The sequence below is a fragment of the Spea bombifrons genome, chromosome 11 (genome assembly GCF_027358695.1).
Source record: "Spea bombifrons isolate aSpeBom1 chromosome 11, aSpeBom1.2.pri, whole genome shotgun sequence".
In the NCBI taxonomy this organism is placed as follows: domain Eukaryota; kingdom Metazoa; phylum Chordata; class Amphibia; order Anura; family Pelobatidae; genus Spea; species Spea bombifrons.
The window spans coordinates 26,988,307-27,015,283 of record NC_071097.1 but is presented as its reverse complement, the minus strand read 5'-3'; the positions used below and the strand labels follow the sequence as shown (position 1 = coordinate 27,015,283).

The 26,977-nt window shown below is 35.6% G+C and overlaps 1 protein-coding gene across 2 annotated transcripts in view; it reads left to right on the top strand.

Annotated features, from left to right (window-relative positions):
• Window positions 1–26,977, top strand: part of DOCK1 (dedicator of cytokinesis 1) — a 142,967-nt gene that overhangs the window by 19,900 nt on the left and 96,090 nt on the right. For both annotated transcript variants that reach the window (XM_053451222.1, XM_053451223.1), the window contains exons 7-27: window positions 429–564; window positions 746–900; window positions 1,786–1,867; window positions 2,311–2,446; window positions 3,209–3,281; window positions 7,299–7,378; window positions 8,095–8,220; window positions 8,819–8,943; window positions 9,458–9,556; window positions 10,035–10,107; window positions 10,313–10,416; window positions 11,168–11,351; window positions 12,027–12,124; window positions 12,969–13,058; window positions 13,664–13,764; window positions 14,243–14,377; window positions 15,268–15,376; window positions 21,079–21,149; window positions 21,486–21,592; window positions 22,775–22,902; window positions 26,380–26,475. In XM_053451222.1, coding sequence (XP_053307197.1) covers window positions 429–564; window positions 746–900; window positions 1,786–1,867; window positions 2,311–2,446; window positions 3,209–3,281; window positions 7,299–7,378; window positions 8,095–8,220; window positions 8,819–8,943; window positions 9,458–9,556; window positions 10,035–10,107; window positions 10,313–10,416; window positions 11,168–11,351; window positions 12,027–12,124; window positions 12,969–13,058; window positions 13,664–13,764; window positions 14,243–14,377; window positions 15,268–15,376; window positions 21,079–21,149; window positions 21,486–21,592; window positions 22,775–22,902; window positions 26,380–26,475 — 2,308 coding nt within the window. The remainder of the gene's footprint in view (window positions 1–428; window positions 565–745; window positions 901–1,785; window positions 1,868–2,310; window positions 2,447–3,208; window positions 3,282–7,298; window positions 7,379–8,094; window positions 8,221–8,818; window positions 8,944–9,457; window positions 9,557–10,034; window positions 10,108–10,312; window positions 10,417–11,167; window positions 11,352–12,026; window positions 12,125–12,968; window positions 13,059–13,663; window positions 13,765–14,242; window positions 14,378–15,267; window positions 15,377–21,078; window positions 21,150–21,485; window positions 21,593–22,774; window positions 22,903–26,379; window positions 26,476–26,977) is intronic.

The window sequence follows — 26,977 nt, the reverse complement described above, 5'->3', positions numbered from 1 at the left end:
TAAATGAAAGAGAATAACTTCAGCTTAGGACACCATTTTTCTATTGTGCTAATACAGCTCCATGCATTTTTGGCAGTGAAAAGTACAGATGGGTACACATTTGAACATAAAACTTTCTGCACAGACTATTCTGAATGATCTGATGTAATAAAATGTTGTTTTCAACTGGAATAAGAGCAGCCAAAGGAATGTCCCTTCTGATTTCTCCAATTCCCCGCATTGGGCTCCATAAATCACCCCATTGTGGATTGTTAGCAGTGGACAGCACATTGCCATATGATGCATATCATGTCTTATTCACGTGGAAGCAAATAAAGAGCAGGAACTTTTATTTATTATCAGTTATGATACAATCGATACTCCGTATATCCAATCTATGAGAGAGAATCTAGAAATGAATTGATGGTTTTCCTTGTGTGTTTATTCAGAATTCTCGACTTGGATTTGGTTGTCCGAGATGAAGACGGAAATATTTTAGAGCCTGAGCAAACCAGCACAATTAGCCTTTTCAGGGCGCATGAAATAGCATCAAAGCAAGTTGAGGAAAGGATACGGGTAGAAAAGGTACGCTCTACCTCTTCTCTCTTTTATAGATATAATAAAAACCTCATATTTTCTTACTATAGTCAGACTTCACATGCAGCTTATTTTCAAAGTGTGCTTTGTTTTGAGCAGGGCCCTTATTTTGTTTGTTTTGTTACATTACGCACTTTTTAATTTAATTACTTATTTTTATCTATACAAGTCCCAGAAACAGAATGACATCAACAGACAAGCCAAGTTTGCTGCCACTCCTTCCTTTGCCTTGTTTGTTAATTTAAAGAATGTGGTTTGCAAAATTGGAGAGGATGCAGAAGTCCTCATGTCACTTTATGACCCTTTGGAATCCAAATTTATCAGGTATGTGATTCATATATTTTATATTTATGTACCATGATCTGGTTTTAAGCTATTCCAGCTTTGCACATACATTGCTTATAGTGTTATAATGTATGTTTGTATAATATATTTCATCTTCCAACTTAAGAAGAGTCCATGGAGGTCTCAAAAGCTTGATTGATGGCCAAATAAAAGGTTTCGCTTTCTTCTATGTACGTTTAGAAATCTCCATATTATGTCTTTAAACTTTCTTGGTTTAAAAGAATAAATTTTAGAAGATATTTATAGTATGTACGTTTATCAGATAACAGCAGTAGTATCCCTTAAATATGTGATGATACCAACATATTTGACTTGACCTATTTGCCTGATTTTACTGTAATTAGTAAGACATAACTAGGTCATTATAGTCTCATTTGTGCATGTGGACCTCACGGTAATTGCTGTGAGTAGTTTATCATTGTGCTTTATCTGAGATCTTTCATCTAGGTTTTTTAAATTTAGATTATTGCTTGCGTGATAGATGGTTAGGTATGTGCAAAATTATGGTAAATTAAGCAAGGGAGATAAAGGAAATTAGAAAATAAACAATTATATAATGTATGTTAAAACATATTCTTACCTAATATTGAAACAAGAGAGCCCCAACTTTTTTATGTTGATATGATCAGAATGATTGTAACGCCTAGATATCATCCCTTATTCAGTAAAGCTCCGCAGTTATAACCTTTCTCTCAAATATCTGCATTGACACATTGTCACCGGACATGTTACTTATTTTACGTGCTAAATTCTATAAGTATATTCGTTTACAATGCTAAGATTCTGATATTTCCAGTATTCCTTCTATTGTATCAGAAGAATTTTTGATAATCAATGATTTTTATGTAAATTGCCCCCCTTTAGCGAGAACTACCTGGTACGCTGGTCAAGTTCTGGCTTGCCCAAGGACATTGAAAGACTCCACAATCTACGAGCAGTATTCACAGTGAGTGTTCTTCTCGAGGATCAGAATGCAACTGAAAAAAAACTGAACTAATATGTGGAATTAAAGATAAACGAGGTTTAACTTTAATTAAGTAGCATAAAATGTTTGTGTTTAACGCTTTAACACAGAGAGGTGGTATTAATAAGGCCAAATCGCTCTTGCCAACTTTCTGTTTGGCGCTTTGATCAGTATGGTGTGCCCTCATCAGGTACATCTGACAAAGCCCTGGGGTTCTTCAGTGCCACGTTATAGTAAGAACTTAATAGTATTCGGAAGGGTTAATGCGGGTGTCACGACTGGGGGTCCCTGTGTGGAAGAGTCTTTTATATTAGGTGTACTCGCTTTCAAACATCAAGGTAGACGGTCTATAAAACTTTTGGAGCCAGAATGGTAATTTTCAGCAGAACCCTTTCACATTATTCAATACACGTTTTATTTCTCAGGATCTTGGAAGTAAAGACCTGAAAAGAGAGAAGATAAGCTTTGTTTGTCAGATTGTGAGAGTGGGACGTATGGAGCTGCGCGATAACAACATAAAAAAGCTCACATTGGGTCTTAGGAGACCTTTTGGTGTAGCAGGTAATGCAAACAAAGCTATGTACAAATATGTATGGTTCTGTCTAGTAAGAAATTGTGTGCAAATGGCAACTGTTCCTACAGAACTGGTTTCTACGTGAAACAGTATTGTGTAGCGTTTCCAGAATTATCTAAAGAAGTCTTGTGTGAATTGATGTGACGTTATTACTAACCCTATTCTTTATGTAGAAAAGACTGACTTGTTGTATCTGGACCGGTCCTGAATTCAAGCACTTTAGATGGTTCCACAATATAATCATCATTAAAAAGGAAGGTTGCTGGCACAAACTGGTGTCGTTAAGGGTCTATTCGTAAAATGTGGAGCTTGCAGGACAGATGAGATGTTTCAATTCCTTGATATAATTATGCATAATCAAGAGCAAACCATAGGTAGACTATCATCCAGGATGGGGCTGTGCCGACCCTAAATAATGCATAGATAAATCAGAGAGGAGGGAAATCACCCAAAATCCCCCATATTACCGATACTTTACACAGGGAAGCGCAACCTTCTTGCTATTTGTGGAACAGGATCAGCAAGTTGGAATATTAAAGTCTAATGAAAACTCCTACTTGACAACATTTCAAAGGTTGCTATGGTGATTGCACCAGAATTGCTCAGTGTTCCACGGGACAGACAAAGAGAGGTTTTTGACATTTCCATGAATATTCTAGATATAATGTTGCACAGATGTAGTTAATTCAAGTATGCCCACATGCCTCCATTTATTTATTTTTACATATTCATTTTTTTTTTATTTCTAGTAATGGATGTAACTGACATAATTACTGGAAAAGTTGATGATGAGGACAAACAGCATTTTATACCTTTCCAGGCGTAAGTACAGCAGCTGTGTCAAAACAAAACGTTACTTTACAGGGTGTTCGGAGTTGGCTCCTTTTGTATGAAAGGCTAGTTGTTCACTGGCAAAGTCCTCAACTCCTTTTGTATCTCGGTAAATGTATATCTGTTTTAAGAGAATTTCCATGAACATAAAAAATAGCCACAGAAATTGGATGTAATTAAATCAATAAACATTACTTAGGTGATAAAACGGGGTAATCACATAGACCGTATTATCAATTGCTCCATTTTTTTTTTAAACATGGGGGAAAAAAATCTAAGGAAAAAAATGGGGAAACACTTGGCTTATGCAAAAATATATATTCAGAAAAATGTATGGGGGAAGAAAACCAAAAACAAAAACTGACTGTCCAGAGCAGTGTAGTGTGTGTATGTGGAATATATGTTAAAGGATAAATCCTGCTAAATGCACCCAAAGTCCAAGAATATAGCACTAAAGCCTTATAAAATAAATGCCCCAAAATACAGAACAATAGATCTCTCCGGTCTCCGTTAGCAGCATGATGATTTGGAGGACCCACCAAATAAAGGAGGAGTATTTAGTGTCTAAGACGTCGTGCACCCAATATCTGTTCTCCTATCTCCAGTTATTAGAGTCTCCAATCGGGCAAGCGTTCAGGCGTTTTCTGATAATATAAATATTTGTTTTGCGTTTGTTAAGCGCCCCGTATTTAAATTGTACATTGCTGTGGGATATGTTAGCGCTTGAAAAATACCAAAAATAAAAGTATAATCCCTGTCAACAGCAGCAAACATATAGTCTTTCCTACGAGGTTTGTTTTCTATTGTCAAATAATATTTAAAACTGAAAAACAAAACCACCTCTTTGTGATTTATTCACAAAAATGTCACTGATTAAACCGTATATTATGTAGGACCGACCACATGGATAGAACTTGGTAGCCGGAAACTTGCCTCACCTGCTGACTGTGTTAGGAAATAGCCAGATATTTATTTTATTTCTATAATGCGTATTGTTGTACAGTCTGTGATGGTTGGTTATCAGGCCTCATACACCTCTTATGTGGAATTTGAGCAAATCGTTTCTGTCCTTCCTAAGAAATGGCTGCTTGTTAGATTATAATGTGCATTCTATAACTAGGTAATATACTTGTGACCAATAATTTATTGGACCCCTATATGTTGTTTTTTTTCTTCTGCTCAATGCACGCTCATATTGTATTCTTTAATAGCTTGTTAATTGTTACTCTGGTACATTTTGCATCATTTATTGAAACATCTGTTTTGGGGTCTGATATAATAATAGTAAATCACTATAGCGCATTAATTAGCATTGATTTTCTCTCCTCGGCTCTGTTTTAGTCCTGCTTATAATCACATTAGCAGTTTGTTAGGAATCTACATTTACGCCAAGGGAAGCATTTTTTTAGTTGTTGTTGTCATATTCCTGTATTCACTCTATCTTTTGTCAATACATTCCACATTTTGTCTACCTGGAACAAGCCCAGACTGGACAAAACCTCTTCACAGAAGTTTAAGAACGTAGGGTTCAATCACGTGTATCCAGCTGGTGGCCACACACTTGTTATTTTATCAGCCATAAAATACCATGATGATTTTAATCCCCAGTAAAGCCCTGACCTAGAACATTATATCTCCTAACACACAAACTCACCCTAACACCCACGAACACCCGCTCACTATAAGACCAAACTTACCCCTAGATATTCACTCTTCCTTCCTCCTCTCCCTCAACAACTCACTCTAACACTATACACATACTTTCACAAGGAGTGTTACTCCCGCAATTAACATGGCACCTGGGTCCTGCAATCCAAAGTCTAGAATTCTGTATGATATGGCTCTCTGTGTCTGTGAATAAGTTTGAAATGTGGGAGAATTGAGAGTAATTATTTAAATAATTGTTCATGCTCTACTCTCTCAACTCAAATATACATTGGTATTGTCATTTTTCTCGAAACAATTTATCTATTCCTAAAAATTGTACGGATCCTGTTTTTTTGTCACAATATGCTAGTTTGACCTATTGGATGACGGATTAATGATGCAAAACTAAATTTGTCTTCATTCACAAGATGACCTTGTAATTTTTAGATCATATATATATATATATACCCATTGCACAGCGCTACGGAATTTGAGGGCGCTATATAAAACAATAATAATATAACATATACTGTAATTCACATTCCATTTTTTTCTTTTGATGTACGTATACATTTCTGTGTATATAAGGTAAACTGTATTTTAACGCGGGTTTTTTGATTGTAAGCTTTAGCTTTTATTCCAGACAATATCCTCTAGTCACATTTTCATCTTTGATACATTTCATTGATATTGGTAATCGGTTTATTATGTTTTTTTGTGTGTGTGCATAGTATTCCCTTTCTCCTGTCTACATCACTTATTTTTCCGTTACATGTTTTCATGGCGCTTCTTTGTATTAAGTCACTTGCCACCAACGCAGCAGATGTTAAAATGCTCTTGGCAAAATCTGTTTTAGGGCATTTCCTCAAATGTTGCATTTTATTTGTAACCGTTTCAATATTTTCATTTGTTTTAGTTTTTGGCATTTCTTTCTGTGCGATGTGCATACAGCTTAAGCCAAATTATTATTTTTGTATGCTTTAATAAAAGAGCCAGCTTGTATATTTTAGATGCTGAACGTTAATGGCTGATGGTCTACTAGATTCTAGATACTATTTTATGGAAATTTTCTTCATATAGGATGACATTTTTTGGAGGTTGTCGTCTTCTTCGGTCCAGAAGGCTTAGTGATTTTGGATCTTTTTCTGTGTTGGACAGTAATAAAATGTATTGGCTTTGACTTGATGCTCTATCTTCCCCTGTACTAATACAACTGTAGTGACTTTCCTTTACACACGTTTACTCTTTTCATACATATTTTAACCTTTTCCTCGTAGCGGAAATCGAATTTACTACATGGTGGCAGTTTTATATTTAGGTCAGAAATTATACACTTTGTTTCTCTGCTGTGCATCTTCTCAGCAAGCGCAAATTAGAAATAATTATTTCAGTTGTGACTGCAGAGTCCGATGTATGATTGCTACTTTAAGTAAAGTGGATTATTATTTATTTATTTTTGCTGTATGTCTTTCATGTTTATTTGGAGCCATAGACAATCCAATGATTTCCATCTTGGAAGTCAATCAATTATGTACTTTTCTTGGGCTATGTCACACAAATCTTTCTTGTGTTATTATTGTTAGTTTTGTGTTGTTCCAACTGAAACAGATTTCTATATTTTCTCGCCAAGCAAAGTACGATTCACTTATGTTAAAATAAGGATAAAACACACACAAAGGAAAACCCACGGTGCTCTTAATGGTGGTGGGCCAACCGGCTTTAATTAAACTTTGGCTATACGTTCTTCAATATTAACCAAAAAGGTTGAAATTGTCTGTCTGGTGAGATGCTCAGCTCAAGCTCTTTCAACCCTCTGTTGTGCTCTGAAGCTATGCATAAAACATGCAAACGATGGAGCCCATGTAACCATATGTAAGGAATCCAAAAGGCCAGTCAGGCCCCCCGGTGAGCTGCTGTTCAGTGGACCGGTTTGTTAACCATTAAAGCTATATAAGGTAGCAAGGAGCACCGGCTGTAAATGTTTCTCATTGAGCGACCGTGACGGATCTTCACGTTTTTAAACCTTTTTGATGTTAGAATTCCTACTAACGGTTCATAGACTTAAATTCCTTTAGACATAAGGGTGCTATGATTACATTTTCCTCTCTGATGTTATTGTTCTGACTTAACGCTCTTCTGTATCTTTCTTGTCATCTATTTCTGTTTTCTGTCCTCTGTGCACTAATACATACAATTGTGGAAACTGTGCTATGGTACAATCCCTTGTTTCTGTGGACTGTGGTGGTGTTTGACCCCATGTTTGCTGTGGTGGTGCTGTCCGTCGTGTACACACTCCAGGCTAGCATTGGATGACGTCATTCAACACAAGCAGCTGAACATCTCATCCCGTTTTTCACCCAGGGTGGCAGGGGAGAATGATTTCCTCCAGACCGTAATAAACAAAGTGATTGCTGCTAAGGAAGTTAACCACAAAGGTCAAGGTAGGTAAACCTTGCCCCCATTTGTTTTTTTAGAAACGCATTATGGTAAAGAGTCGCATACCCGGTAATTCTCCCCAAATCCTTCTGTTTCCTACTCGCATGAAGAAGCTCAGAATGTTTGGTGGTTGCTAGTATATCCCAGTGTTCTAAATCGAGTGTTGCAATATTGTGTGTGTAAATTAGATGGAACTAAAATACATTATTCTTCTTCCAAATTCTTATTCCATTAAATAAAGGGAACCCCCCCAAGTGACCAGAAGACCATTAGAGATGTTGGGTGACATGCGGTATAAATAAAAAATAGCCAGTTTAATGAATGGTAAAGACCATTGGCTTTAATTAAAATGCATTATTGCTGCAAATATTATCTTGCGTATGTTGGCAAAACGTCAGGTGTCCGTTCACACATTGGATAGATATCTCCATGGACTAGCTTGATTGGTCACTAAAGGTTTACAGTTTATTTATAATGTAGCTAAACGTCCAGAAACCACTCCGCCTTGATTAAAAACAGTTGCAAGCGATTTCCACTCTGTAGTAATATTAAAGTAAAAGCTTGCCATGTGACAGATATCTGTTTCCTGTACCTTTATTTTCATATACTGATTGCTGGGAAAGAAAACATAATATATTCATAAAGAGTGAATCAACTGTTTATTTGTTTGTTTGTTTTAGACTTATAGACCCTAACTTTTTTTTTTTTTAATTAACTTCAGGCTTGTGGGTCACAATGAAGTTATTGCCTGGTGACATTCATCAGATTCGAAAAGAATTTCCTCATCTTGTGGACAGGTCAACAGCGGTGGCTCGAAAAATGGGGTTTCCGGAAATTATTATGCCAGGTGCCTATAATTACTATTAAAGTAATTTATTCTTAACCCCTTAATGACAAAGCCCATACACGTACGGGCTCAAAATGCATTGTTTTCAATGGTTTTAGGGACCGCCCATTGTCCTTAAGGGGTTAATGCTCGCTAAAATACAGTATTATGTGAACTGACAATCTGTATTGACCTAGAAATGGTTTGCTTATATGTAACCGTCATGATTCCAAAAACGATCATGATAACGTTCCTTACGTTAAGCACCGTGTACGTTGCTAGATGTTATATAATGAAGAACTTTATTGGCGGAGGACAGCTATATCTCTATGTGGCATGCATATTATCCCTGGTTTCTAAGCTATGAAAGCTCAGTGATGTTCTGCTATTAATAATGCATGATCACCGCCATAGCAGTAGAACATCCCGACGGCTACATTATATTCAAAACAAGTTTGTAGGGTTATGAATGGAATCTTTTCTGTAATTTCCCTTAAAGGAAATTATTGCATAGCAGAGTATATGGAAGCTTCTCGTGTACCCTCAAAGATTACAAAAAGCATTTTTTCTTTGTTTTTAATAATTAACCCGATTGACATTTTTTTTCTTTTTATTATAGGCGATGTTCGGAATGATATTTATGTTACACTGCTTCAGGGTGATTTTGACAGAGGTAACAAGACAACAGCAAAAAATGTAGAAGTTACTGTGTCAGTCTTTGATGAAGATGGAAAAAGGTTGGAGGTAATTATAATGGGTTGTTGAATGCATTATTTCTCTATAGAGTTAAAGAGAATATGGTAGTTTCAACTCATCAGCGGTTTTCACTTATTTTGTTTTGATTACTGATAATTGGCGCTTTCAACATTTCTGTATAACTTCCCAGTTATCTTAAAATAAAGTAACAATTTAATGTCTGTTATTATGACATTTTTAGGGGAAGTGAAATATAATACTGTTTCTTTTGCTATATATATATATATATATATATATATATATATATATATATATATATATATATTATTATTTTGTATATATTTTTATTTTTTTTGCTATATATATATATATATATATATATATATATATATAATATATTATTATTTTGTATATATTTTTATATATACAAAATAAGTCCTGGATCAATTTTTTCTTTAAATTTTTTTATTAACTTTATCAACTATTTTTAGAAAAGCTGTGTTTAAAACATACATACGGTATATAAAACCTAAAGTGATTTGTTGTATTCCTTTCTTTAAAGAATGTTATTTACCCTGGGGCAGGAGATGAAGCAATTTCGGAGTACAAGTCAGTTATATATTACCAAGTAAAACAACCACGTTGGTATGAGACCATAAAGGTAGGTCGTAAAAAAAAAAATATATTTATTCATTTAAAGATTATGTTCACGCAGCTAACATTGCATCAAAGCCAAAACTTCTGCATTAACCAAATGTTGTTTTTAATATATACTCGCATTGACCAAGGGCACCACCTACCCCATTAAAAAAGAAGGGAAAATACCCACAGTAGAGGGTGCAGATGTCTTAGGACACTCACTATGTGACATTATACACCCATTGTACAGTGCTACAGAATTTGATGGCGCTATATATAATAATAATAATATAATATACCTGTCATGTACTTTGCTACTGGGGCCAGATATATTCCTGCCGAGTACAGGCCTCCCCTCCCTTCTGGACACCATTTGGATCCAATTTAAGACTTGTGATTGGGCCACCGTAATGCTGTTCTGCCTAAGTTTACATACATTACTGTGTGTGTATGTATGTATGTATGTATATATAAAAAATGTTTGTTTCTTTCTGCTAAAGGTTGCAATTCCTATAGAGGATGTGAACCGTAGCCATTTAAAGTTCACATTTCGTCACCGATCATCCCAGGACTGTGAGTATTTTGGCCAACTGAATCCTCATTATTTTAACAAAATTCTTACAATATCATTAAACTGAGGGGTTTTGTTCCTGGTTATTTTTTCTATATAAGTTGGTTCTTTTATATAAGCAGAATGTGCTACCTTCTAGGTGGCAATGCAGCAATAAAACCAAAGCAATTGCTGAACTTTATAATTGTTTTTCTCTCTTTTATGCAGCGAAAGATAAGTCCGAGAAGATATTTGCTGTAGCATTTGTAAAACTGATGAGATACGACGGAACAACGTTAAGAGACGGAGAGCACGATCTCATAGTTTACAAGGTATCGTGCTATTCTTTGTGTTGTCAGTAATGGATGGTTGCAATCAGCTATGCCTCTAAGTGAATTTTCATAGAGAGTAATAAGGGTGCACTGAAAAGTCTAGCTGCAAAAGCCCTTCTTGGAATAGTCTCCAGTTCCCAAGACGATGCCTCAATCACCAACTTTATTTAGTGGCTTAAAAACCACCTTAAATATTTAAGGGACACTTCGCATAAACCCAAAAATTGATGGTAATCCATTTTTTTTTTTTACAGAATACAACTGGAAATGTGTTGTCCGTGCAATCAATACATTTCTAGCTGTTATAGCTTTAAGGGTAGTCCATGTGCAATAAATATCTTTTTTTTAATTAAGTATATTTTGGGATTTAATTTTACTTTAATCAGAAATGGATATTTCTGAAGATGAATTGCATATTATTTTAACCGCTAATTGGATATATCTGATTAGTACAACGGAATTCATGAATCACAAGATGGAAATTAAATCATTGCTCTAGTAACAACATTATTCATACATATTGACGTCTGGCTGATTTTATCAGTACATAAATGAATTGCTATATTTCAAAGCTTCCCTGTTTTCTGCTTAATGCTGGCATCTTAAGAACAGAGTACAATTCTCTTTGTCCCACTGCTTAGAGATTTGAAGAAATCTCCATTAATATAATTTTCACCATGAACCGCAAAAAGTCGAACCTGTATTTATGTTGGCCCCTTTTAAATTACATTTTGATGTCACTCCCTAAAAGGCAGAGACAAAGAAGCTTGAAGATGTGGCAACGTACCTTTCCCTTCCAGCGACCAAAATAGAGTTAGAAGAAAAAGGACACTCGGTAACGGGAAAAACCTTGCAGAACCTGGGCAGTTGTACAATTAGCAAAGATTCTTTTGAAATATCCACTCTGGTCTGCTCTACCAAACTCACTCAGAATGGTAAGTTGGGCATGTTGGTAAAAAAACAAAAAACAAAAAAGTTCCAACGTATGACAACGTGATTCATATCATGATAAAAATGTCTAAAACTTGTATTAACTTTTAACTTGATATGTGCTTTGGTATGCTGTTAAAGTAGATCGGTCTCATTAGCCTAATCCGACATTTTATAGTTCTACCCTAATTTAACCAATGTAACTATTTTAACAGATCAATAAAAACAACTTAGACTTTATGTACAGCATGGGGAAATGAATGCTAATGTTCTTGAAATGCATTCATTGGTTTGGGCAGCTTTTTAAGGTTAAAATTAATGTTAATTTTCGCTGTCTCCTTTTTATAATTATGTGTTATCTGCTGCCCCTTATAACTTACAATAAATATAATAATAGATGAGGATGATTAGATAATGTTGGTCCTCCCATCCTGAGACACAGATTGTCGCTTCTGCATGTAAATAGCTTGTTAAAGACCCCATCCTAAATATAGCAAAGGGGCCTATATAATATATAAATATATATATATATATATATATGTTTTTTTATTATTATTATTATTGAATTGACACCATTCTTAAAACCATCAACAGTTAAGACCATTTGTAGGCAAAGTATGTCTGTCTATTAATTTCAAATGTGATCAACCATCAAGTGTGTTGTATTTTGTATCTTACAGTGGATTTGCTAGGTCTCTTGAAATGGCGTTCAAACACCAACATGCTTCAGCAGAATTTGTGCCAATTGATGAAAGTAGACGGAGGAGAAGTTGTGAAGGTAAATTACGCTTGGTTGTATTTCATTAGCCTTGGAAATATATTGCTCATCTGTATATTAAAGTGTAAGTAATTTAATAAGTGTTTTATTTCTTTAAACGGTGGTGGAGAAGCGTTATTTGATTAATAAAAATGATAAACATTTTATAGTATGGCTTGCTAGGGGGTGGCTGCCATTAGTTGAAGCTTCTGACCCCCTACCCCTTTATTTTATATGTCTTATACTTGCAAATTTTTTTCAATTTGTGTTGGACAGAATATAATATTGTGCAACGGCCCCACCATTAATGGTCTTCTGGACCATTATATAGTAGGGCTGGTGACTGGTCTTACCCCCATGGCTGAAAGTGATCAACCTTCCCCTATAGCTCACTGATTGCCATCAGGAATATTGCTGTGTATTATATTGAAGTATTGAAGTTATTAAGATTTAATCGGGATTAACGCAATGTTTGTTTTAGGTTACCTTTCTATCAATGAACTGTTTGGAGCTAGGTATAAAGATTTTCGCACCAGAGTCCAGAAAATATTGTTAGCCTCTTACCGATAATCTTCTTAGTTTGTTGTTAAGCATGTTTGGCGTTCTGTGTACTAAAATGGTTTGTGCACAGTTCTGGTTTTGGGGGGCAGGGGAGATATTGAATTTCTGTGTTAGCGTATAGTCTAGTTTTAAAGAGGCAGATAGATATGACAAAAGCATTAATCTTCATCTATACTAAAATCACAGACCATGTCAATGTAGTCTAATAAAGTGCAGCAAGAGTATTCAGTTACAGAATGTGTGGTATAAAAAAAAAAAAATCTCAAATTATTCTTTATATGAAATTAACACTATGTATCTTCAGTTTTTGCAGGATACACTGGATGCACTTTTTAACATCATAATGGAAAATTCTGAAAGTGAAACATTTGATAGATTGGTGTTCGATGCACTGGTAAGAGCGACTAACCCCCTCCCAAAAAAAAAAAAATGTTGGTATGAATTTCCTATTAGTGTAGAATCAAGCAGTACTTTGTCAGGGGTCTAAATCCTGTTAATTAAAAATGCTCAAACTCTAGCATATAATCGTAGCTGGAGGCTCTCCAAGCTTCACATTGAGGCTCAAGGAATCAGAGCTGGTTATCCTCTGGTCGGTGCTGGGGGAATGATCTTCGGTTACGCCTACGCGCTGTCCAGGTGCCACCCACTTCCTGCCTCTTTCAGGGCAACTTGGGACTAATCCAACCCCTGTGTGAAGACAGTCCCACCCCCTGCCGCGTCCTATAAAAAGAGGGAGAGCTTTAGGGGAGACCGCTCTGGGATATTCATATGCGTATAATGAATTTAATAACTGCATTGCTGAGCCATCATCAATACTCGGTGTTCGCAATACTGAGTGTTTTTTAGTCCTCAAGGCTTGCAGTTGGATATCACTGACCTAGATGATATTTCCGTGTGCGTGTTTGCTGTTAATTCATGTTTACAATGAAATAGTAAATTAATGTATTTGGCTTACTATGTGCTAGTATCACAAACTTCTACCTCCACTAAATATTTCAGGTTTTCATCATTGGACTGATTGCTGACCGGAAGTTTCAACACTTCAATCCTGTCTTGGAGACTTACATAAAGAAGCATTTTAGCGCAACGTTGGCATACACGTATGTTTATACTCTGTTTCCTGAATATATGGCGATCTGGCTTTCCAACCATATGGTATTCATAGGAAAATATTATAAAGCCATACATTTTTTTACCAGAAAGAAATGTATGTAGTTTGCAACATACAGATCATGAAATTTGAGCAGAAACTCACTGACTTCATTATATATTATGAAGGGCCCACTACTGTGAACCTTTGCTGCATGAATGGCTGGGTTAGCGCATTACTTATATATGTGCTGTGACATCAGAAGTCTTTACTGAAATAGTTCATTCTAGAAACAAGCATGTGGTTCCATTATTGGTTGGCCAGGACACAATGGTATTTGTCTAACCTTCCCCAATCTCTTCAGATTGTACGTGGAACATTCCATGGATGGAACGTATAGTTCTAGACTTATTTTTCCTGTATGTTGTGGAACTCCTATTATAAGATATATTCTTTCATACCCTACTTTGTCCATTTGTGTTTTACAGAAAACTGACAAAGGTATTAAAAAACTATGTTGAAAACGCCAATATGCCTGGTATTGCTGATCAGCTATTCAAGGCGATGAAAGCTTTGGAATATATCTTCAAATTCATTGTGCGATCCAGAATTCTGTTTATCCAGTAAGTGTTTTTTTTTTTTATCTTAAAAGAATGAAAAGTTTCCATTGTACTGAATCCACGAGCAGAACCAGAAAAAGTGGAGGTGGCAGAAGCTTCAGGGCGATGTAGAGTTCCCGTTCTTGTGGTTGCTCACATGGGTTACGGGAAATGCTCTGCATATTGCTCCGGGTTAGCTTTGTTTTATAGGGGTATCTGCTAGGCCACATTCTTTAGGAAGCACACAGTGGAGTGAGGCTCGACTCCATTAAATAAATTATGGAATATAGTAGTGTTCTACAGACAGCCGAAGAGCTGAGAAGAGCTGTTTCCACTGGGGTTTTCAATATGGCCGGATCACCATAACAACCGTCGGAATGGTCCAGTCATTAGGATCATTGTGTTAGTTGCCCTGGTAATAAGAGCAGATTTAATAATTTGCTCTTGAATTGCCCATTATAAATATTCATAAATCTTGGTTACTTCATTTGACATTCACTTGTTTTCCTCCTCTCCGTCCCTCCATATAGTTGCAGTTCGTGAATAAATGAGCTTTACTTTATTGTAAAGATAGCGTAAAACACAGGATTTGTCCTCCGTGCTGTCCTCAATGCACTTTGATCGATTTCAAACGTCACTCTTTCTAGCATATGGTCAATAGCAAAAAGCTTAGTTTGCGTAAGCAGAAAAAGTCTTTTTAAAAGTTTCTGGGCTGTGTTTAGTTTAAAACTACTGCGAAAGGAGAAAGACGGATCTGTTTAATTTCCCTTGTGTAATACGCTAGAATACCCGTTAAATGTTTTGTGTAGGTAGAACATATTTTTTTTTTAAATAAATCACGAGGTCTTCAATAAATGTAAAACCTAAATCTTGTTTTTCACAATTGAAATAATAAATAATAAAAATTTCCACAGGCTCTATGAAAATAAGGGTGAAGCAGAGTTCATGGAGTCTTTGCTGCAGCTCTTCAAATCAATCAATGTCATGACTAGTAATGTGACCGATGTCACCAACAAAGTTAAGGTAAGTAGCTGCAAAATGTGATGTCAGAACACTACGTATGTTCCTGAAACGTTAATTGTGCACAAGATCATGCTTATTAATAAAATCATAATTAATACCAATAGGCTTTAGTCCTTTAACCAAGCCAAGCTAAATGAGTAATATCACTGAATTGGGGAGGCAGAAAAATCAAACCATTAAAGTTTAGCGGTACTAAAAGGACACATCCTGTAATGAAATGTCAGTATTTGTATGTTAAGAGACGGGTTATGTCCATGATCAATCCCAAAATACTGGAGGGTAGGAATGATAGAATTTAGGCTAGAACTAACAAATGAAGAACGAGTTACCAGATTTCAGATCCACACCTGCAAATATATAAGGAGGATGGTTAGTAGGCGCTACAATGTACGCTTTTCAATAAAACATCCTCAAGATAGGGTCAGCCAGTCGTCTTCAAAACCTCTCTGTTTAAATTTCAAGTGTTTGATCTAATGCACTGCTATCATGGATCCAATGTCAGCCACCTTCTGTGGTTTCTTAGGGCCACAAAGAATGCTTTTCTATTTGACCGATCGACTAGTCATGACCATGCATTAATTTGTTCTTTCAACCTACATCAATAGAATTAATTCTGGAGAAAGAGACATGGGTCTAGCTTACTCAGGATTCAGTGTGAAGCCTTATATTGACTGTTGACCTCAAGAGTTCTGCGTTAGCTGCGAGGGCTTTCAAATATATTAAAGCTTTGGTTTTACAAAAGATTTGCTCTGATCTACTCTGTTCTTCTTATTTAAACTTACAAATCACATACGTTGTTTTCATGTTTATACTCCCTTTACCCTTCTTTGGAGGAAGGTGGTAAAAATACGCTGGACCTTCTCTAGTGTTTTATTTTAAAAAACAAAGTTGACGAGCTCATCTATGTGTTGTTGGTTTAAATATTGAAATGATGCTAAATAAAGTAGACTTGCTAATGTTTGTTGAACCATTTTAATAAACAAAGGCAATACAATAAAATCAGTTTATTTCAGTTATTCTATTAAAAGAAAAAGCCTCTGGCCCTTTAACATATGTAGGTATTTTACCTCTATGGACTTTAGAATGTAGATCAACAGAATTTAATTGGATTGAAATAAAAAAATACTCCGTGCCCTTGCAGTGCTCATATGTCTGTAATGGCTAAATTGGAGAAAAAAAGAAATATTTCATATACAAACAGTTTGTTGTGAGTCAGAAAGGAACAATTGCTATAGGCCATTTCAACCTTTTTCTTCCCAGGGAAATAAGTAAGAGTTTTAAGGTTTCTGGCTTTTCAAATACTGATTAGCATGTCACGGCTGTAAAGGGAAAAAGGCAATGATATATTTGATTAATATCAGGCTGCCGAGATGGCAAAATGGATTTCCAGCTGTGCTGGGGGATGGGTTTAGAAAGAAAATCTATTGAGCTATAAACATCAGGCAATTTTGGTAGCCTGCATAGTAGGTCGACTAAAACATTTTTAATCACGGGATGACTTATGGGTTTATGTAAATCGAGCTTTCTTTTCATCAGTTGCACTTAAGACGAATCAATGAGGGTTGAAGTCCCTGCTTTTTGAATGATTTCAAACAAGCCTATATGTTCTATGTTATCAGAGGCTGTACTTGAGAACATTTTTTAAAGCAACATCTGGAAACATTTGTATGGTGTTACACTGTCCAGGACTTGGAAGCGGAACGCGAATGCAGTATAAATTTGTGTCTCGACCTGCCCGTGTTTTATGACCTAACTTTGCTTTATGTAACTTTTCTAGAATAAAACATTATTGATACATTACTTAAGGACATATGTAACAAAATAGATGTTATAGTGAGTTATGTTATAGTATGATTGGTAGATGCATTTGATGGCATATAAACCGCAAGGGCAGACTATAAAATTTACCCTTATGCTTGAGATGTTCAGAAGTCTCAATCCATATCTACTTTTAATCTACTGTTTATAGCATCACCAGTCTCTGCCTACATGGTTTATACAGACAAACCTAGCATATAAAAGAAGACTAAGAAAACAACCAGAGACTGTGGAGAATAAATATTGATTCCTGGATCTGTATTCCAAATATATTTAACTGTAAAGTCAAGTAATACTAATAATAAAGGGTATTTTTTTTTCTTTCTTAGTGTGATGTAGGACACAAGTAATTGTAACAATGTCCATTCATAGCCAAACACAGATTATAAATAGAATACGTCGTGTGTGTGTGTGTGTGTGTGTGTGTGTGAAAATGCAAAAATAGAATTTATTTACAGATTATTAGAATCTAAGTACATATTGTTGATTTCACTGATGAAATCCCATTAAATATATATATATATATATATATATATATATATATATATATATATATATATATATATATATATATATATATTTTCCCTATCCTGTAGGGAGCTTATTTTAAAAAGGGCAGAATGTGCCGACTGAGAAAGTTCACGAGCATTTTAAATTCTCTGTTGTAAATATTAAGCACACGGTGAATGGTGATTCAGCACATGATTTACCACGGGCTGCTTGCACTGACCAGCACGCATTCGCAACTAATAAAATGTCACAGTTGTATGTAAATGACTCTTACACATAAAGAATCACAGAGAAACGTAATAAGCCTAGTAAGATTCCTCTTGGCTGAAGCAGTATGTCATGTCATATAAAGTCTGTCTGAAGATCCACACGCACAGCTATGTTATGTATGTAATACATATGTATATTCTATATATTTTTTATAATGAATGTGTTTTGATACAGTGATGTCACCACTACTTAAATTTTTTTTCAAGACAATTATTGCATCCCTGAAAGAGATAAATAGTTTTCAAGCAAGGCTGATATAAAACGGAAGACTCTTATTGTATGTCAACAGTTTTAGTCATCGGTCCAGTTTAATAAGTAGTTCATTAAAGTGGTATTTCCATGACAACAGAGTCTACTAGAGTCACGAGAAGAAACAGCAGTGCCAATAAGGAACAGGGTCCTCTCCTGAGCTGTTTACGTGACCCGGCTGTTTTTAATGAAGCATTACTCAGAGCATGTTTTGACTGATAACCCTTATTGATCTGTTCCGTCTTGGGGAATAATTTTAAATCCGTCCTAAAGCTGTTGTAAATGTTTGAATTTTCAGAGATTAAAGCATTGCTTAGCATTTTATGGATCGCCCATCAGACAATGTTTGGAGACTGCTCCAAACAGTCTCTCTGTATACAAATGCATTTTAAGCAGGGGTGCAACTAGAAACCACATCTCAAAGCAAACATCACAACCACAGTGCCATCCTAACCCCCAAACAGCCTGCCTGTGCCATCTATGCCACAGCATGCTAGTGCCCCACACAGCTTATATGTGCCATCATCACCTTCAAACAAGCTAGTCTTTGCCCCTTAGCCTTCCTAACATACATTCTGCCACACATACTGTATGTAACACACAAATGCTTATATAAACATCTATATACCTTTTATATTGACACACACTTCATGCTCACGTACACTTATGCCTAGACATTCATGCTCGCTTACACTTATGCCTAGACATTCATGCTCACGTACACTCATAGGTACTTACATGCTTGAAACGCTGCAGCATTAGCAACTTAAAGAGGTGACGGTAACTGACAGGAGAGCACTTCCATTGAACACAGTGAGAGTGCTAAATGTGTATGTATGCAGGGAGGTCTCATTGGACCTCCAAGCAATCGTGGGCTATCCAGTGCTGCAGCTAATGGTCCATTCGCTAGAATGCACCTCCTGCAAACTCTATTGGAGGCTCTATTGAACTTATCTACATATAAGGGTCATAATAACAATAATAAGAATGATAATAATAATAAAACGGGAATTATAAAATTATACCGATTGAAATGAAAAACCTTGCGTTTTTGTCCGATATTACAAATGAGAATGTATTTTCCTTTATTATTGTATTATTTTTTTGTTAGAAAACCATAGTTTCAGGTTATTAGATATTTTACAGGAATCTCATTAATGTAATTGCTGCAATTTCTCTTATTATAACCTGAATCTTGGAGGTCCGTTATTATATTTAACTTGTTGAAAGACCTTTTCTATTAGTCATTGTTATCTCATGAAGCCTTTCCCTGGTGTGTGTCACTGCAAAGCCATGCAGAATAAAAAGAGGCGATGCTTTACATTATTCTGCTGAATAAACTGAACTCTTCCTGGTTCTCTGCAGTGGGAAACACAGAGGGGAAATCAGCATGCATTACCTTGTAACCTATTCACTTTAAAGCAGGTTTCTGAAGCCACTGCATATTTTCGCAAAACCTACAAAATAAACATACTGTTGTGTTTTTTTGCTGTAATAAAATGTATAGGGTTGCCAACTTCAATATTCTGGTTGTTCCTTTATCTTCCAAATGCTAGGTGCACATGTTTTTGAAAATAAGGATAGCTATGTCTGAGAAGTATAAAAGTTTAGGACCCCCTAAAAAGGGGGGGGATCCTTAAAAATAAAAACAAAAAATAAATATATATATATTAGTAAATTTATATTATTTAAATTATTTTTTTCCTTTGGCGTTAAATTTATATTATGACTGAATAAAAGTATGAAGTAGTCTGACATTTTTGATATACACACACACAATATATAAATGTAAAATTGTACAGGACTGGGGAATATGATGCTATATAAAAACAAATAATAATCATAATTGACATGAAGGAACACAAGGAAAGTCAAACATCCCTGAGTTTTTTTTTATATACTAAATGTTTAGAAAGCTTCCCCTGAGTAAAGTACCTCAACATTTATGCCTTCATGATCTCCTAACAAACAGAGCCAACGTGTTTTAAAGTGAAATCAAGTGAAGTGAAGGGGTATTAAAGTAGGAGTAAATTTACAGGCCTACCCACCTCTAGTCAAGCATTGTGCCTTTTGACCTAGTCAAGATTAGACTATTTCCCCCTCTAACCCCCCAGGCCCATGTACAAATACTTTTTTTTATTATTATTTATATTTTTTTTAATTAACCCTGGTAATTGAGGGCAAACAGTTGTAAATTTGATATTATCATTAATGTTATTGCTTTTATGTCTGTGCACACAACACTTTACAAGTCCCGGTGTCACTAACGTGATTGTTATTTATTCTCACTTGAGATAATAGCACTTAATCTACTCTGAGGTCTTCCACGAGTACCAGACAGCTGTTCCCTGCAGCCTTGTTTTTAATATATATCTGAACATGATAACTGCAAATATCAGAAAGAATGATGGCAGGAAACGCTAAATATCTTATACAGGCTTAAATATGTTTTGACTGATATAGTACAATATGTGCTACCCAAACGGCCCTCGTCTCACCTGAATGTTAAACGTATATTCACCCGCTTATTTTTTTGCAGGTGTATTACGGTTGATGGTTGGCCTAAATTAAAGGGAAATGTTTTCGTCTTTCACATGAGAAACCGTATATAATCACAAAGGCATTGATTTGTCTCATGTTTTTTTTCTTCCCCTTACAATCTAGACACGCTATAAAGTATGTCCCTATAGGGGCCTAATTGTCGCGAACCGAAGTCATTTGTAAAATGCTTACCGTATATTACATTATTATTACTTTTTTATTACTAGCGCATTTTTGCATCGTAAATCTAGGATATTCGCTCTGTTTTTACGCAGACTGCAGAATCTAAACTTTATGTATTTATTTAACTCTAGGGAGCTGCGCTAAAATATTTGCCAACAATTGTGAACGATGTGAAACTTGTGTTTGATCCAAAAGAACTGAGGTAAATATGGCCTTTGCTTACGTGTCTGTTGTTAACCTTTCACTTGTATAAAAACCCATGTTAACAAGCATCTTAACCAATAATCCTTTGTTTACAAATATTTTTAAGATGTCTGCGTAAGCTGTAATAGAATTGGTGATTGTTCTTAGTCAAAGGGGGCAGAATCATTAAATTGTGACATTGTGGCCCTTTGGAAAGTCGAAGTGATTCAGCATAGCGTGACTTTTGCAGCTCTGTCTATATGTTATATGTGCTTATTTAATATAAGGGGGGTTTGCTCTTGTTTTCTTTTAAACAAAATGGATATAGTTCTCTAATCTCTGCAATCTTTTACAGTAAGCTGTTTACAGAATTCATCTTAAATGTTCCAAGAGACCGACTTGTGAAGCAGAAACTGTACTGCCTTATTGAGATTGTACACAGTGACCTTTTTAGTCAGCTTGGTGAGTATTCGCCTTGGGGTATAAGTCAAGTATTAGGAGGTAGAACGTTTTTTTTTCTTTTTTTATACACTCTTTGCTGCGCAGGTATGATTTTCCTTTACTGATAAATTTTGACAGGTCTGTTCAACTGTAAATTTGTGTAGACATACAAAAAAAAAGAAAAATCGCTTGTTTGTTTACCGTCGGGTTGGTTGGCATAACAAGTGTTTACATGAGATCGCCTTGATTGCAGGCTCATTTGAGCAGGGTTCTCCTTGCCATTTTTTTTTAAAGTCCATGTTGTCATGTTCTCCACTACATGTTATGTCCTCCTTACCCATTGTGCCATAAATCAATAAACAACAATAAAGGGAGATTAGTTGTTAATAGACTGTAATGAACATTTTTTAAAGAATATCGTAAAAAGAAATGGCAGTTCAGCTAATGATAACACTTAATATACCAGTAATAAAAAGCATCATGTGTGATATTAATACTAATTAATATTAATGTGTTTTAGTATTCATTGGACGGGTCCGTTGATCCCTGTCTTTTGTGTATACCATTGTAAGGAATCTGTTCTTTTTGTATCATATTTATGTGCCACAATGAGTATAAAACCAAAGGTTGTGGTGAAAGTTTTCTCCACAGACTCATAAAGTAAAATTTTCCACTGTTATGTTGAGCAATTTGCTATTTGAATTAATATTCATTGCAGGTTGTCTTGTCTATTATGTAACATTATAAGTTCAGAATGTGTGTTTAGCATCTTTTTTTTATGGAGATTAATATTGTTCTTTATGGGCATCACAGTGGTGTTAATCACTTTCAATTGCTTGTAACGCAAATGAACAGATGTACAACTATTCATGGCTGTAATATATTTTTTTCATTATGAGCATATTTTATTATTATAATTACGGTATTTTTGCAGATGAAATATATATTTTTTTCTTTAACATGGTTAGTTTAATGAAAACAGTCTCCTGGAAATGTATGTCTGTTTTAAAACCGATTGGAGATAAATTTTGTCTTGAGATGATTAAATATAGCAGAGCTTCAATGGGTTGAGAATAACTTTAAAACAAGACGAAAATGAGTAGTTGGATGTTAACATGTTAATTATAAACATATACAGAATTTTTTATGTTAGTTTTCAAATTAAATATATGTATAAAAAACTTTGTTTTTTATTATATAAAGAATGTAGAGACATTCTACTCCCAATGATGGCAGACCAGCTCAAGTATCACTTGGAAGGACAAGAAGAACTAGAAGCCTGCTGTCAACTTCTAAGCAATATTCTGGAAGTCCTTTACAGGAAAGATATGGTTAGTAATTAACTGCCTTATGGGGGCTTACAAAAAACTCCAGTTGAAGTAGGGATGAGCTTCGCTTAGTCTGAATCTGTGGAGCATTCAGTTTTGTCTTGTTTTGTAGTCACTGCTATATATTTGTTTCTAATATGAATGTATTCTTTGCAATATAAACGGTAGGACTGACCCTGATTATTGTAAAACGGAAAGGGACACAGTTCTATAATTGTATGCAGTGCTGTGGTTTGTTTTTTTTGTTTTGTTTTTCCTGGTGCTTGGGGTTTGTCAAACCTTGCCATACACTTAACATACAGTTACACACTCTAACACCATACAGTAACAGGCACATGCTAACACCTTATGTTCACATACACAAACACCTTACCATAACACATGCATGCTAACATTCTACCCTCATGTACACACGTTAACACTATACACTAATACACACACTAGCACTATATGCTGATACGACACACTCATACTGTAACACAAACAACATCATACACGCTTGCACCATACTCTTATACAAATGCGCACACACACACTGGTTAATACTATACAAATATAAAACTACACGCGCTAACACTATGGACACATACACACTAAATGTGGCTCTACAGTACAGTAGACATACTGACTTTGACGCTATACATTTACACATACACATTGATACTACAGTATACACACAAACACTCGCGGACTCCAACACTTTACATATACACACTAACACACTGACTCTGACACTACTCTCCCTCTCTCCAGCCACACTGGTGCCGGATTCACAATGGCAGCCTTGCAAAACTCTGTGTGCCAGGAAGTGGTTTCTAGTTGCCATGGTGACCTGCTTCCCGGGGTTTGTCAAGCCCTCATATAATGCACACCTTAAGATGTGTTTACAGCTGTACACAGTGACAGGTTTGCGTGTCATACAGAGGACACGCATCTGTATAGTATACACTCAGTACAGAGAACCGATGCGACACGAATATGATTTACTCACACACTTGTTAGCAGACTTAAACTGACAGCCATATCCATTTATATTATTAGCTTAACTCTCTACAAATGTATCTGAAATTGAGCCATCAACAACACAACCATCTATACCAAGCTCTTCAATAAAAACCAGCACATATTAATAAATGCTAATTATTTTCTTCATCAGCAGTAATCATTCTTCTGCATTGTGAAATCCTGCCAGCTGTATTCCAAAACCCAAAATGACAACATACGGCCTAGTTCACACAGACGCTTTTCCATTCAGTGCCTGGCATCAACTTGTTTGTTAAAAGTATACTCAAAATGTAAATAGTTACTTATAGTTCTTCAGCCAATGGTCTCATGCTGTAAAAGACCCACGTGGAATCTGACACACAGGTGGCAAATGAGCATAGATTTCCAAAGCCCTTGCTGTTTTAATAGTGTCCCATATATCCCTACCAAAGACGAGCGCATATCAAAGTACTTTATAAGGAACGAAAACATGTTATACCCCCTGGAGCACTTGCACAAACCAATGTTGGCAGAGAGTATAGTGCGTGTCAGCAATCAGGAGATGTATTCAGTGAAACATGTATATCCTGCAAGCATAGGCGCTGAAGGGACAGGCAAAGAGGCACATAAATGGACAGAGGAAACCTACTCAATCCTCCAAGTCAGTTGCAGGGAAAGAAAATTGAAAAAAGGAAAAGTGGCCACTTGGCTATCGTATTCATTATGGCTGGAGTGTTCCTTTAAGTATGCCAGGGTTATCCATCTCTTGCCAATCACAACAGCCGGAGCGTTGTAGTTGGATGGCTCTTGACAGTATTAAAACGGCAAGGGAAACAAATTCAGAGCAATTACAGACTAGGTTTTATAACTGCAATTGTTTTTTTCATAGATTTGAACAGGCAGAGATATTTCAGCCTAATCAATAAAGTATATTCACAGAATGATCATGAGATAGAGCGCTCTGCCTGGGTAATAACGAGCTCCTCAGCTGATCCTGACACATATAAAACCCACAGAATATGTTGAAAAAGCAGAAATGGCTAAAACATATAAACAGTGGACTTAATACCATAGCATTATTTTATCCAGTAGTACAGGCTGGTCCTCTTTTAAGAAGACGACGACTCTTCTTGGATAATAAACTGAAATTGGGGCTACTGCGGGGTATAAAGGCATTAAGCAAATGGCCCTCTGCAAATTTGTCATTTTATTGTTTTCTCCAAGGGGCTTTTTACTTACCCTCAACTTTTAAGATTCTATGACACCCAGTGTATGTTTTTATGTCACTTGACACAAATTCCCAAATTTTTGATTTGGTACATTAAACAGTATGATGTAACCAATTCTGTTTTATTTATAAACATGTTAAATTAAGCAGGATAGGTGGAACGATAATTAAAACAAAAACAAAAAAAAAGTCTTTTGTATGCATATTGTCTATTCTTTTGTTTCCTTTGTACATCATCAAACATTAATAAACATCACTGTTTACACAATCACCTCTAGCGGTAGAATCTCTCCTCTCATTCCAACAGTGCTTATATCTCTTTAGCATCAACAATAACCCGCTAGATCACTGTAGAATGTATTCCAGGTATTTCCCCACCAATAACATTGGTTTCCATGCATTAGAACTCTTACCGGTCTCTGCAGTTCTGGCCATTTTCATTCCATTAGGTTTCCAGACATTTTCCCATTCATTGCGTTTTCAGCTGGCGCAATCTTGGTTATGCCGCGGTGACTTAATCCCTTCACCACAGCTTGGACTCTGTATTTCAGGAGTAGAGTGCATCCTTCTCCGCATGTGAAGGTCTTAGATGTTGAGCTATACCTTATTGTGGCCCAAGAAGAGCTTAGAAGGAACAATACAAATTTTTGATTTCAAATTTAACTTTTCCGTGTATACTGCTTTCAAACCCAACTTTTTCGTGTATAACTTTCACTGCTACCCAAAAGCAGCGTAGACGTTCCATGTCCAGGTTAAGGGAGCTTCTGGCCTTATTGTTTCAAGTCTATGCCTTATGTGTGTCTGTACCCGATTCCCTCTGGTTTGGAAGCTTGCGAGCAGGGCCCTCTTTACCTAATCTATGTGTCTGACTTAGTCTGCCAATTCTAGTTTTCTAGTAGTCAGACACCTTGGATATATGTATTGTATGATGCGCTGCATAATTTGTCCGCACTATAGAACAGATAATAAAAATGATTGTTGAAAAGTATTCTTAGAATACGTAGAGGCTGCTCCACACAGAAGACTATTAGGGTGTTTGCGTGGTTAAATGAGACTATAATGTCAATGCATTGCCCATTAATGTTGTAACAATACATTACCTGCTATTTTTTGTATGTGAAGTACATTGCTAGAAATGCTTTAATTGATGAATTATAACAAGGGTATGTCTACTCATCCAGCCTCATTAAAATGTATTTTCCTGATGTATTTATTTACAGGTTTAGCTCTAATGATTACTCTCTTTTTTTCCATTTTTCTATGTTTAGGGACCAACACAGCGACATGTTCAAATAATCATGGAAAAACTTTTGAGGACCGTAAACAGAACAGTTATATCAATGGGGCGAGATTCAGAGCTAATTGTAAGTCCTTCCATTAAATGTATACTTTTTCATTTTTTCCCAATGCTATTTAATTCCAGATATTCTTCAATAAGTTCAAACTTTACAGTGTAATACCAGCACATTTAATGTATTGGTCTAAATATAAACCTCATCTTATCCTGAAATTGTTTTTCCAGATTTACTGAAAAACAGTTTCATTTCTAAATGAACTAGATTTAAGGATCTGCCATATATATATATATATATATATATATATATATATATATTGCTCGTGCTAATATTGTGTAGCAATTATAAAAGTCAATTTACGAAGTAAAAAAATAATATAAGGTATTTATTGTTGGCAAAAAAAATCGGCATGTTTCAAAATATACACTGCAGTCAAAAACATGTAACATTAGTGAACCCCAAAACAGATAATCCAAAAAGAAAAGTAAGAAGTGGATTTTTAGTCATCTAAAAACTTTAACTCCTAAATTTTCATTAACAGTGTTTGCCTTAGCGTTTAACATACGTTATG